The 13,432-nt window shown below is 40.8% G+C and overlaps 1 protein-coding gene across 1 annotated transcript in view; it reads left to right on the top strand.

Moving 5' to 3' along the window:
* NLGN4X (neuroligin 4 X-linked) overlaps positions 1 to 13,432 on the top strand; it is a 308,113-nt gene that overhangs the window by 286,675 nt on the left and 8,006 nt on the right. The window contains exon 6 of the mRNA XM_032620946.1: positions 1,459 to 2,248. Coding sequence (XP_032476837.1) covers positions 1,459 to 2,248 — 790 coding nt within the window. The remainder of the gene's footprint in view (positions 1 to 1,458; positions 2,249 to 13,432) is intronic.

Here is a 13,432-nt window from a genome sequence, read left to right as displayed (position 1 = left end):
CCCACGTTGTATTACTTGCCTACCAAAACATACATACACATACACACACACACGCACACACACACACACACATGGCTACCTCAATCACGGCCAACAGTTATGACACAGAGAGAAAATGTGTAACTTCCAGCAACATTTTTCTAATTCTGGTTGTCTTCAGTTATGAATCTTTTAATAGATCCAATATGGACATCATTTCCTTAAGGTGCTTTAAAACATTCACCTTGAGAGCCAGACACACAAGTCAGTACTCGCACATTTCCAACGGAATGGTAAACATTGGGAAATTGACCCCAAACGAGCTAGATGTTGTGTCGGGCAAAGCCAGATCGTTTTAAGCAGCTCGTTCTTGTGTGCCATCGGCAGGCAATCCTCTAGTCTTTAGAATCACATCCTCCTGATTGCAGTCATGTTTCCTTCATCCCTGATTGCTTGTATGGCCTTAAACATCGACAGGGCACGGATTTCTGGACTCCCCGCTGAATGCTTTTATTCTCCCAGTGAATTACGAGGCGTCACAGCTAGATCATGCTGGAGTTCAAGGAAGCGGCAGGAAGAGATAAGGAATAGAACACCATGATCTTATGGCCTTCCGTCTCATACTGGAGCAGTTAAAAATAGACTTTTATTTACTTCTGGACATCCACATACTAGACTGTTCAGATAGGAAATTTTAAGCTACACAGAATTTTACTCATAAAACAGCCCAATATTTTCCCAGTTTCTCACCAGGCAGACACGTTTAAAATGTGGCAGAACGAACTGTACAAAAGTCTGGGCTTTGAGTGGATGCAACTTTGAAATTAATGATTTTTTTTGGAAAAAAAGATACATTTTAGCGGGGCATTCAAGGGAAGATTTCTTTAGGAATAGCTAATTAAAAACATTGCATGTTTTTAGCACCTTCGGTATATGGAGCGTGGAAATAAAAATGCATTCCAGAATTTATACTCTGAAACTGATTTCAGTGGATCTTCCCCCTCTAATAAAGTGGTACCTGGTTTTGCCAGTAAGAGAAAACAGCCTTTGACCTCTAATGGCCACAAAGCATATTTTTAGAGGCTGGGGGGTTGTGATTACTCTGAGACTCTTTATTTACGAATTCTGGGGATGGAGACACTAATATTACACAAAATTGGGGAAGGAGAAAGAGGTTGTATGTTTTTAGCACTGCAGCTAAAGTGTAAACGCAGTTTCGTTTTCTAAACTCTGTGTGTGTGTGTGTGTGCGCGCGCGCGTGCGTGTGTGTCTGAGAGCATCCTATAAGACCACTGTCCAGCAGGTGGGGGAGGGGGAAGACGAGATAGAAATGAGAGAAAGAGATGCCGAATGCGCTGAATGCTGCAGTATCCAGAAATTCACATGCCCGAGAGACAATCAGAGCCTTCTTTGCTGAGTAAAAGCTGCTTTTCTGTCTTGCGGGTTTTCATTTGCATGTCCACAATTTTGCACCTGCAGGTCTCTTCCAGAAGGCCATCATCCAGAGCGGGACTGCCCTGTCCAGCTGGGCCGTGAACTACCAGCCTGCCAAGTACACTCGGATATTGGCAGATAAAGCCGGCTGCAACATGCTGGATACCACGGATATGGTGGAATGCCTTCGGAATAGGAACTACAAAGAGCTCATTCAGCAGACCATCACCCCGGCCACGTACCACATCTCCTTCGGGCCTGTCATTGACGGGGATGTCATCCCCGACGACCCTCAGATCCTGATGGAGCAGGGGGAATTCCTTAACTATGACATCATGCTCGGGGTCAACCAGGGGGAGGGGCTGAAGTTCGTGGACGGCGTCGTGGATAACGAGGATGGTGTGACGCCCAACGATTTTGACTTCTTGGTGTCCAACTTCGTGGACAACCTTTACGGCTACCCGGAGGGGAAGGACACCTTGCGGGAGACCATCAAGTTCATGTACACGGACTGGGCAGATAAGGAGAACCCCGAAACGCGGCGGAAAACCTTGGTGGCTCTGTTCACTGACCACCAGTGGGTGGCCCCCGCCGTGGCCACCGCGGACCTGCACGCACAGTACGGCTCACCCACCTACTTCTACGCCTTCTACCACCACTGCCAAAGCGAGATGAAGCCCAGCTGGGCGGACTCAGCCCATGGCGACGAAGTCCCCTACGTCTTCGGGATCCCCATGATCGGCCCTACCGAGCTCTTCAGCTGCAACTTCTCCAAGAATGATGTCATGCTCAGCGCGGTGGTCATGACGTACTGGACAAACTTCGCCAAAACCGGGTATGTTCTTCTCCCCATCAGGGGGTTGTTTGTCTGGTTCCTCCGTGTAAGTGTGGTTTCCGCGACTGGCTAGACTGCGGTGTGCAGGTATCCACACACAGTAACAAAAGCAGTCATTTTTCCCCCCAACATCTAGGGAGACCTCATTTTTTCTTTACCCCTGAATTGTTTGCTGTCGAGTCAGATTTTCGCTAAGGTGCTAGATGCATATTGAAAATTCTACACTTGCTACAGGGGTCAGACTTAGATATATTTGGCTATTCTATGGGAAACTGATCCTGGAGTTTCAAATCTAGGTAGGACCTGGTCTTTGGTAAATAATAGGGTTATCAAAATACATGTGCCACATGGAATGTTCATAGCCAAGGAATGAAATAAATCTCATAATAAATATATAGAAATACTGTATGTGTATATAATATATATATGTGTATATGCACATGTAATAACTCCTAATCTCATAACTGTAGAGAAATCCCGTGTGTGTGTGTATGTAAGATATATATATGCATATGTGTCTATGTACATGCATAGGATTTCTCCATTGTTGTGAGATTTATTTTCTATATATACATATGCACACAAAATATATTTATTTTGTTGATATATAAATATTTACACATGTTTATTTCATTAATATAAATTTCATACGTGTGTATATTTAGCTGTATATCTATCTATAGACACATATAGAAATCTCACTGGCTAAATAAAGTAGGAAGTATACAAGCGTTACATATACAACAGGGTCCACCCATATTCCACTGAGCAGATTCTCTGCAAACAACGAAAGAAAAGACTCCCCAGCATCTTAAGGAGCTACAAATATCAGAGCATCTTTTCATTTGCTCTTGTCGAATAACCTAATTGCGGAAATTAATGAGGTATTGTTCTGTTCTACCTGCCTGCGCTTCTGTCATTAACCTTGAGCTTCTCGTACCGAATTTACGGTGAAGGTCCTCCCGGCTCTGGAGGATGGAGAATCTTCCTGTGGGCCGCTGCGGGGTGGAATTAGGCCCCCTACTGCAGCAGCCCTGCAGTGCCTGAGCCTCATGTAGCTCTCATGAGAGGAAGTGGGGATGCCGGGGATGTGTAGGGGGTCAGCAGGTATCATTCTTTACAATGATTCCAAATACTCTGGTGGGAAGTGGTTTCATGGTTTTGCAGTCTTAGGAAAAGTGTGGCACGTTTCTTGAGTGGAAAACATGTTGTACCGATACCCACTTTGGACTGTCCCATCTTACAAGTTTGACCTAAGAAAAACAGTGGGAAACGGAGACGGTACAACCGTGCAGGGGAGAGATGCTTGTCTGTCCCCAAGAGGTTCTTTTTTCGACAGGGAGGTGATTGAGGTCAAGTCAGCAAGTATTTTTAAGTAACCCCTGTTTATCAGCTTCCTAGGGCTGCTGCAACAAAGTACCAAAAATGATGTAGCTTAAAACAACAGAAGTGCATTTCACAGTTCTGGAGGCTAGAAGTCCACAATGCAGGTGCCCGCAGGGCTGAGTCCTCTCTGACACCCATAGGGGAATGTTTCCATGCTGCTTCTTGGCTCCTGGCGCTTTGCTGGCAATGTTTGGTGTTGCCTGACTTGTAGCTGCATCTCTCCAAGCTCTGTGTCTGTCGTACCATGGCACTCTCCCAGCACGTCTGTCTTTATATGGCCATCTTCTTCTTTTTTATCTTTATTGAAGTATAGTTTATTTACAATCTTGTGTTAATTTCTGCTCTACAGTGAAGTGATTCAGTTATAGACACATATACATTCTTTCTCATATTCTTTTCCATAATGGTTTATCACAGGATATTGGGTATAGCTCCCTGTGCTGTACAGTAGGTCCTTATTGTTTATCCATTCTATGCATAGTAGTTTGCATCTGCTAATCCCAAACTCCCAATCCATCCCTCCCCCACTCCCCTCCCCCTTGGCAACTACAAGTCTGTTCTCTCTGTCTGTGAGTCTGTTTCTGTTTCGTAGGTAAGTTCATTTGTGTCATATTTTAGATTCCACACATAAGTGATATCATATGGTATTTGTCTTTCTCTTTCTGACTTATTCTACCTAGTATGATAATCTCTAGTTGCATCCATGTTGCTGCAAATGGCATTATTTTGTTTTTTTTTTTTTTTTTTGACCATCTTCTTATAAGGGCACCAATCATATTGGTTTAAGAGTCCATCCTGCTCCAGTATGACCTCATCTTTTTTTTTTAAATTTTTATTTTTTGGCCGGGCCGCGTGGCTTGCGGGATCTTAGTTCCCCAACCAGGGATCGAACCAGTGCCACCTGCAGTGGAAGCGCAGAGTCCTAACCATTGGACCACCAGGGAATTCCCACTGTAACCTCATCTTAGCTTGACTGACTACATCTGCAATGACCCTATTTCCAATAAGATCACACTGTGAGGTCCTGGGTGTTAGGACTTCAGTGTATCTTAATTTGAGAGGGAAACAGTTCAGTGCATAACCCCTTTTAAAGGCAGGACCAATGCCCAGTTGTGTCATAGAACTCAGATAGGTAATGCCTGCCCTTGCAAAGTGTTGCCTTCTTTTGAAGCAAAAAAACTCACAGGAGCGTTTCCCACACCATGGCCATGCCTATCGACTACATCACCATCCAAACCCATCATTAATTCCATAACATCTGAACACAGATCATGACTTACTTTTGTTAAAGCCACCTACTTTCTTTTTCTCTCACGTGTTTTGGGAATAAACTTTATATGATTTTCTTAAATGGAAATCCAGGATCATTCATCATCAACTTAACTGAACCATTAAAGAAAACTACAAAATCCAAATAAAGCCATTAAATTCTCATTAGCTGTGCTTGCCTGCCAAAGGCTCTGAGATGGATTTTCTCTTGTTGTTTTAAAAAGAAAAAAAACAAAGAAAAATTAAAGGAAATTAATGTCATGAGATGGTAGAGAAATGCCAGCACCAAACCTATAGGTGACCAGGACCTGTCAACGACTAAGTGAGGATTGAAAATGTTGAGTGTTCTTTAAAATGGTTTTTAAGATGTTGAGTGCTTTTTAATTTCATGACTCTATATTCCTAAAATCACTTCGCTTACTGCTTGTGGTTCACGCCCCTCATCTGGGGAACACAGCGGTGGAGATGTCAGATAGCTTGGGCTTAATCCCTGGCCCAGTATACTCCTGTGGCCACTAGTGGTGCGTGTTTAGGATACTTTTGGATTTCATAAAGATGCTAAAGTAGCAGATGGGGAAGGAATAAGGACTTGGCTTGGAGGAATAGCCGTCATCTGACCGGAGTCCAGGTAGAGATCTCACTGTGGGAACAGGATATCGCTAATGGATGGCCTCGGATGTCAGTCTGAAAAATCTGGATTTTATCCAAGCAGGAGCTATTTTTATTTCTGTGGTCCATGTGGAGCATAGCTGAAATCGTACTTGGGGATATTAATGCAATGAGTTTTCACAACACATTGGAAAGGTCGTTGGAACGACTCAGATCATCTTTCTTTTTTTTTTTTTTTAATTAATTTTATTTATTTTTGACCGCGTTGGGTCTTTGTTGCTCCACGCAGGCTTTCTCTAGTTGCGGCGAGCAGGGGCTACTCTTCGTTGCAGTGCACGGTCTACTCATTGCGGTGGCTTCTCTTGTTGCGGAGCACGGGCTCTAGGCGCGTGGGCTTTGGTAATTGTGGCACGTGGTCTCAGTAGTTGTGGCTCGCGGGTTCTAGAGCGCAGGCTCAGTAGTTGTGGCACACGGGTTTAGTTGCTCCGTGGCATGTGGGATCTTCCCGGACCAGGGCTCGAACCCATGTCCCCTGCATTGGCAGGCGGATTCTTAACCACTGCGCCACCAGGGAAACCCTCAAATCATCTTTTAAGGAAGTTACTCAGAACCTCCTCTAACCTGCAACGCAGTGTGCAATTTCAAACGTAAGTCAGGAGGATCACATTTCAGTAGCTTATGGTTTAACAGAAAATGGGGGATTGAGCAAAGTCCAGTGATTTAGGTGTTCGCCAGTGGATGATGATATGGCTTATGAGGTGGTTGCTAGTTATTCCTTGATTGATTTTAAATAGGGTAGTGGCATGATCAGCCCTGTGTGGTGGAGGATTTCTTTGTCCCTAGGGGGCTGCCAAAGTGGTCCAGCTGAGGAGAATGAGGCAGTATGGTGCCAGTAATGGAACAGCATGGGATTAAGCCATCTCTCATGTCATTAAGGGTCTCATAACTTATTTGATGCCAGCAAGGGAAGAGCATAGGATAAACCATCCCTGATGTCACAGTGTGAGGTGAGATGCTTAACGCTGTTCTCCAGAACCCATACTCAGGCAGTGACCCACAGAATATGATGGAATACACTTGAGTACCATCCACTGCTCCCTGTAAGCACTACAGAGACAAGAGTTTGGTTATAAGAATATCCTGTTGTACGTCTAATCACAACACGTGGCTGAGAAGAAAGGATTATGTTGTGTCAGAACATGCTTTGCCGTGATCGCTGGGTGGAACTTCACATCTGCTGCCCCTTGTAAACGGCACCCCGATGATCCTGACTATTCATACGTTTGCTGAGATGAGGTGAACACTGGGGCTTCTTTTTATATGACCGAAGCTAACGGTTCTGACCTTACATGTAGGCTTAAGTGTAGATATATCTGTGTAAATCTGTGTAATCTGTGTAATCATTCATATTATTTTTTTTGTTGTCATATTAAATTTTTTGTTGTTGTTAAGCAGAGAAAAGATAATGTGGGGATGGTGTGTGTGGTAGGCATGGAAGGAAGGAAGGATAGAAGGATGGAAGGACATTGCTAGGAGACTGTTTCAATAATCCAGGTGAGAAGACTAACCCAGAACAGCGCTGGGAAAGGACAGTGAAGCCAGGACATTAAGTATTAGGCTAGAAATCAGGCTACTTGGAGCGTTTTGATAAAGGAGAAGTTATGTCTGGGAAAAATGAAAACTAATCCCAAGGTTTACGAATGATTACACAGATTTCAACTCTTTGTCACATCCAACCTCTTTGGGAATAGGTGGGAAGGCGTTGGTCCTGGCCACTCAGTAGAAATCAGGTGCCCATTGATCAAGGACCAATGCAATTTGGGTTCTGTGTGAGGAGAGGTGGATAACATGGGTAGAATTAGGGTGTCTACAGAAGACATGGCTGTGAACAGTACCTTCACCATTCTGTATGGAAGGCCTCGGAGGCTCTTGGAATTCAGAGATGGGAAGGCTGTTGGCCGATAAGCCAATATATATGATGTAAGAAGAGCAACATATATTCCAGTATGTCGAAATACAGTTGTATAGGTCGAGTGGGTGGGATGACGTATTTTTCATTGGTTTTCAGATTCCGTCTCTACTTTGATTTTGTTCATATCTTGTGATTGATTTCTATTTCAACTTTTGCTCAATCTTTGCAAAAATCAGGAAACAGACAGGAAAGATGGGTTAGATAGAGTTGCAGTCAAAGCCTGGTTTTAAAAGTGACGTTTATTGCCCCAAAGTATTTTAAGCTCAGTGAAGGAACATCTCTACCGGTTGTATAGGATGGACTGAACACATACTTCTTGGTGCAGGGGGTAGTTTTCTTCTTAGAGGTCTAGGGGCAAATGGTCAACCACGACATTGTTTTAGGGGTAAGGAAAACCTTATACCATCCAAAGGAGCGTATCAGAGGGTTCACTGGTATTTTTAAAGGGATCATGTTACCCATCTCTCACAAATAAGGTGAACCACAAGACCTTGGAGACGCATTTAACCCTCCACTTCTAAGATGATATCGCAAATGAAATATGACAGGTGAAAATGTACGTGTAGGTGACGAGGAGTATGGATAGGTGTTGAGGTTTTTACTAGAGAAAGAAGGTGTGTCTGTTTCATTTCTCCTTAATCATTATCATCTTGAATTTTACTCATGGGAATTAGAACATGCCATGTGCTGAAGCGAAGTCTAAACAACAAGGCAGTGGTATCCCACGTAGAGATCTTACTGTCTTTGGGGCGTTTGACAAGGGGAAATGATGAGCCTTCATAAGCGCCGTGAGTTTATCTTGGTTTAAGGCTTCTGACTGTGCATCTCCCAGAACTTTGATAGATTGTATCGGGCTAAAGCATACTTAACCGGATTTTCAAAATCCTCTATTCTCTGAGAAAAAAATAAATGTGTTTCCTTACCTTTCAAATGTACACCGAATTCCATAAAAAAATCGACAAATATCCTACATGAAAAGACAGTCTCTTTCCTAGATGCCCTCTCTTCAGTAAAAGGTCAGTACAACTAAAAGACCCAATTCCGTGAAATCAGATCAATGCAAACATAGTAGGAATCCTCGCTCCCTTTCGTTGCTTTTAGAACGATAAAAATCGATGACAAGTTTCTCCATGACAGATTCCAGTTGAATAGGAATTTTCCAACAATGTATTTCAGAAGACTCAAATAAAAAAACATGAGGTGCTATATTAAATCCAACATTTTTCGAAAACATATAAGAATATAAAAATGAATTAAAAGCAGATTATTTTAAAGTATATAAATGTTTATAAATGAACACATAAATAAGAAAGCTCATAGTATTAAGACCTATAATTTTTTATATTGTATCATCTCACTAATAAGAGCACAGCAGTTAGTGTGTACTCAGTTATGTGGTAAAATTTCTTTGTCCTGCATACCACATATATAATCCCATCTACGATCATATATATACCTATGCATCTATATATATATGTCTTTGTGTGTATATAGTATGCAGTATGTACTGTTGTATACAGTATCCTTTTATACAGTATATACTGTACCCAGTGTATAATATAATGTATGCACTGTGGTATACAGTATACTTGGATACAGCATATACTATATACAGTATATAGTGTACCATATATGCTATGATATACATAGTATCTTTTTTTTTTTTTTTTTAAACATCTTTATTGGGGTATAATTGCTTTACAATGGTGTGTTAGTTTCTGCTTTACAACAAAGTGAATCAGCTATACATATACATATGTTCCCATATGTCTTCCCTCTTGCGTCTCCCTCCCTCCCACTCTCCCCATCCCACCCTTCCAGGCTGTCACAAAGCACCGAGCTAATATCCCTGTGCCTTGCGGCTGCTTCCCCCCAGCTATCTACCTTACTACGTTTGTTAGTGTGTATATGTCCATGACTCTCTCTCGCCCTGTCAAAACTCACCCTTCCCCCTCCCCATATCCTTAAGTCCGTTCTCCAGTAGGTCTGCGTCTTTATTCCTATCTTACCCCTAGGTTCTTCATGACATTTTTTTCCCTTAAATTCCATATATATGTGTTAGCATACGGTATTTGTCTTTTTCTTTCTGACTTACTTCACTCTGTATGACAGATTCTAGGTCTATCCATCTCATTACAAATAGCTCAATTTCATTTCTTTTTAAGGCTGAGTAATATTCCATTGTGTATATGTGCCACATCTTCTTTATCCATTCATCCGATGATGGGCGCTTAGGTTGTTTCCATGTCCTGGCTATTGTAAATAGAGCTGCAATGAACATTTTGGTACATGACTCTCTTTGAATTTTGGTTTTCTCAGGGTATATGCCAAGTAGTGGGATTGCTGGGTCATATGGTAATTCTATTTGTAGTTTTTTAAGGAACCTCCATACTGTTCTCCACAGTGGCTGAACCAATTCACATTCCCACCAGCAGTGCAAGAGTGTCCCCTTTTCTCCACACCCTCTCCAGCATTTATTGTTTCTTGATTTTTTGATGATGGCCATTCTGACTGGTGTGAGATGATATCTCATTGTAGTTTTGATTTGCATTTCTCTAATGATTAATGATGTTGAGCATTCTTTCATGTGTTTGTTGGCATTCTGTATATCTTCTTTGGAGAAATGTCTATTTAGGTCTTCTGCCCATTTTTGGATGGGGTTGTTTGTATTTTTGTTATTGAGCTGCATGAGCTGCTTGTAAATTTTGGAGATTAATCCTTTGTCAGTTGCTTCATTTGCAAATGTTTTCTCCCATTCTGAGGGTTGTCTTTTGGTCTTGGTTATGGTTTCCTTTGCTGTGCAAAAGCTTTGAAGTTTCATTAGGTCCCATTTGTTTATTTTTGTTTTTATTTCCATTACTCTAGGAGGTGGGTCAGAAAGGATCTTGCTGTGATTTATGTCATAGAGTGTTCTTCCTATGTTTTCTTCTAAGAGTTTGATAGTTTCTGGCCTTACATTTAGGTCTTTAATCCATTTTGAGCTTATTTTTGTGTATGGTGTTAGGGAGTGATCTAATCTCATACTTTTACATGTACCTGTCCAGTTTTCCCAGCACCATTTATTGAAGAGGCTGTCCTTTCTCCACTGTACATTCCTGCCTCCTTTATCAAAGATAAGGTGTCCATATGTGCGTGGGTTTATCTCTGGGCTTTCTATCCTGTTCCACTGATCTATCTTTCTGTTTTTGTGCCAGTACCATACTGTCTTGATTACTGTTGCTTTGTAATATAGTCTGAAGTCAGGGAGCCTTATTCCTCCAGCTCCTTTTTTCGTTCTCAAGATTGCTTTGGCTATTCGGGGTCTTTTGTGTTTCCATACAAATTGCGAAATTTTTTGTTCTAGTTCTGTGAAAAATGCCAGTGGTAGTTTGATAGGGATTGCATTGAATCTGTAGATTGCTTTGGGTAGTAGAGTCATTTTCACAATGTTGATTCTTCCCATCCAAGAACATGGTATATCTCTCCATCTATTTGTATCATCTTTAATTTCTTTCATCAGTGTCTTATAATTTTCTGCATACAGGTCTTTCGTATCCTTAGGTAGGTTTATTCCTAGATATTTTATTCTTTTTGTTGCAATGGTAAATGGGAGTGTTTTCTTGATTTCACTTTCAGATTTTTCATCATTAGTATATAGGAATGCCAGAGATTTCTGTGCATTAATTTTGTATCCTGCTACTTTACCAAATTCATTGATTAGCTCTAGTAGTTTTCTGGTAGCATCTTTAGGATTCTCTATGTATAGTATCATGTCATCTGCAAACAGTGACAGCTTTACTTCTTCTTTTCCGATTTGGATTCCTTTTATTTCCTTTTCTTCTCTGATTGCTGTGGCTAAAACTTCCAAAACTATGTTGAATAAGAGTGGTGAGAGTGGGCAACCTTGTCTTGTTCCTGATTTTAGTGGAAATGCTTTCAGTTTTTCACCATTGAGGATGATGTTTGCTGTGGGCTTGTCATATATGGCTTTTATTATGTTTAGGAAAGTTCCCTCTATGCCTACTTTCTGGAGGGTTTTTATCATAAATGGGTGTTGAATTTTGTCGAAAGCTTTCTCTGCATCTATTGAGATGATCATATGGTTTTTCTCCTTCAATTTGTTAATATAGTTTATCACATTGATAGATTTGCGTATATTGAAGAATCCTTGCATTCCTGGAATAAACCCCACTTGATCATGGTGTATGATCCTTTTAATGTGCTGTTGGATTCTGTTTGCTAGTATTTTGTTGAGGATTTTTGCATCTATGTTCATCAGTGATATTGGCCTGTAGTTTTCTTTCTTTGTGACATCCTTGTCTGGTTTTGGTATCAAGGTGATGGTGGCTTCGTAGAAGGAATTTGGGAGTGTTCCTCCCTCTGCTATATTTTGGAAGAGTTTGAGAAGGATAGGTGTTAGCTCTTCTCTAAACGTTTGATAGAATTCACCTGTGAAGCCATCTGGTCCTGGGCTTTTGTTTGTTGGAAGGTTTTTAATCACAGTTTCAATTTCAGTGCTTGTGATTGGTCTGTTCATATTTTCTATTTCTTCCTGATTCAGTCTTGGCAGGTTGTGCATTTCTAAGAATTTGTCCATTTCTTCCAGATTGTCCATTTTATTGGCATAGAGTTGCTTGTAGTAATCTCTCATGATTTTTTTTATTTCTGCAGTGTCAGTTGTTACTTCTCCTTTTTCATTTCTAATTCTATTGATTTGAGTCTTCTCCCTTTTTTTCTTGATGAGTCTGGCTAGTGGTTTATCTATTTTGTTTATCTTCTCAAAGAACCAGCTTTTAGTTTTATTGATCTTTGCTATTGTTTCCTTCATTTCTTTTTCATTTATTTCTGATCTGATTTTTATGATTGCTTTCCTTCTGCTAGCTTTGGGGTTTTTTTGTTCTTCTTTCTCTAATTGCTTGAGGTGCAAGGTTAGGTTGTTTATTCGAGATGTTTCCTGCTTCTTAAGGTGGGCTTGTATTGCTATAAACTTCCCCCTTAGAACTGCTTTTGCTGCATCCCATAGGTTTTGGGTCGTTGTGTCTCCGTTGTCATTTGTTTCTAGGTATTTTTTGATTTCCTCTTTGATTTCTTCAGTGATCACTTCATTATTAAGTAGTGTATTGTTTAGCCTCCATGTGTTTGTATTTTTTACAGATCTTTTCCTGTAATTGATATCTAGTCTCATGGCGTTGTGGTCGGAAAAGATACTTGATACAATTTCAGTTTTCTTAAATTTACCAAGGCTTGATTTGTGACCCAAGATATGATCTATCCTGGAGAATGTTCCATGAGCACTTGAGAAAAATGTGTATTCTGTTGTTTTTGGATGGAGTGTCCTATAAATATCAATTAAGTCCATCTTGTTTAATGTATCATTTAAAGCTTGTGTTTCCTTATTTATTTTCATTTTGGATGATCTGTCCATGGGTGAAAGTGGGGTGTTAAAGTCCCCTACTCTGAATGTGTTACTGTTGATCTCCCCTTTTATGGTTGTTAGTATTTGCCTTATGTATTGAGGTGCTCCTATGTTGGGTGCATAAATATTTACAATTGTTATATCTTCTTCTTGGATCGATCCCTTGATCATTATGTAGTGTCCTTCTTTGTCCCTTTTAATAGTCCTTATTTTAAACTCTATTTTGTCTGATATGAGAATTGCTACTCCAGCTTTCTTTTGGTTTCCATTTGCATGGAATATCTTTTTCCATCCCCTTACTTTCAGTCTGTATGTGTCTCTAGTTCTGAAGTGGGTCTCTTGTAGACAGCATATATAAGGGTCTTGTTTTTGTATCCATTCAGCCAATCTGTGTCTTTTGGTGGGAGCATTTAGTCCATTTACATTTAAGGTAATTATCGATATGTATGTTCCTATTTCCATTTTATATATTGTTTTGGGTTCGCTACTATAGGTCATTTCCTTCTCTTGTGTTTCGTGTCTAGAGAAGTTCCTTTAGCATTTGTTGTAAAGC

Source organism: Phocoena sinus, chromosome X (genome assembly GCF_008692025.1).
Source record: "Phocoena sinus isolate mPhoSin1 chromosome X, mPhoSin1.pri, whole genome shotgun sequence".
NCBI lineage: Eukaryota > Metazoa > Chordata > Mammalia > Artiodactyla > Phocoenidae > Phocoena > Phocoena sinus.
This window is presented reverse-complemented; position numbering and strand designations above follow the sequence as displayed.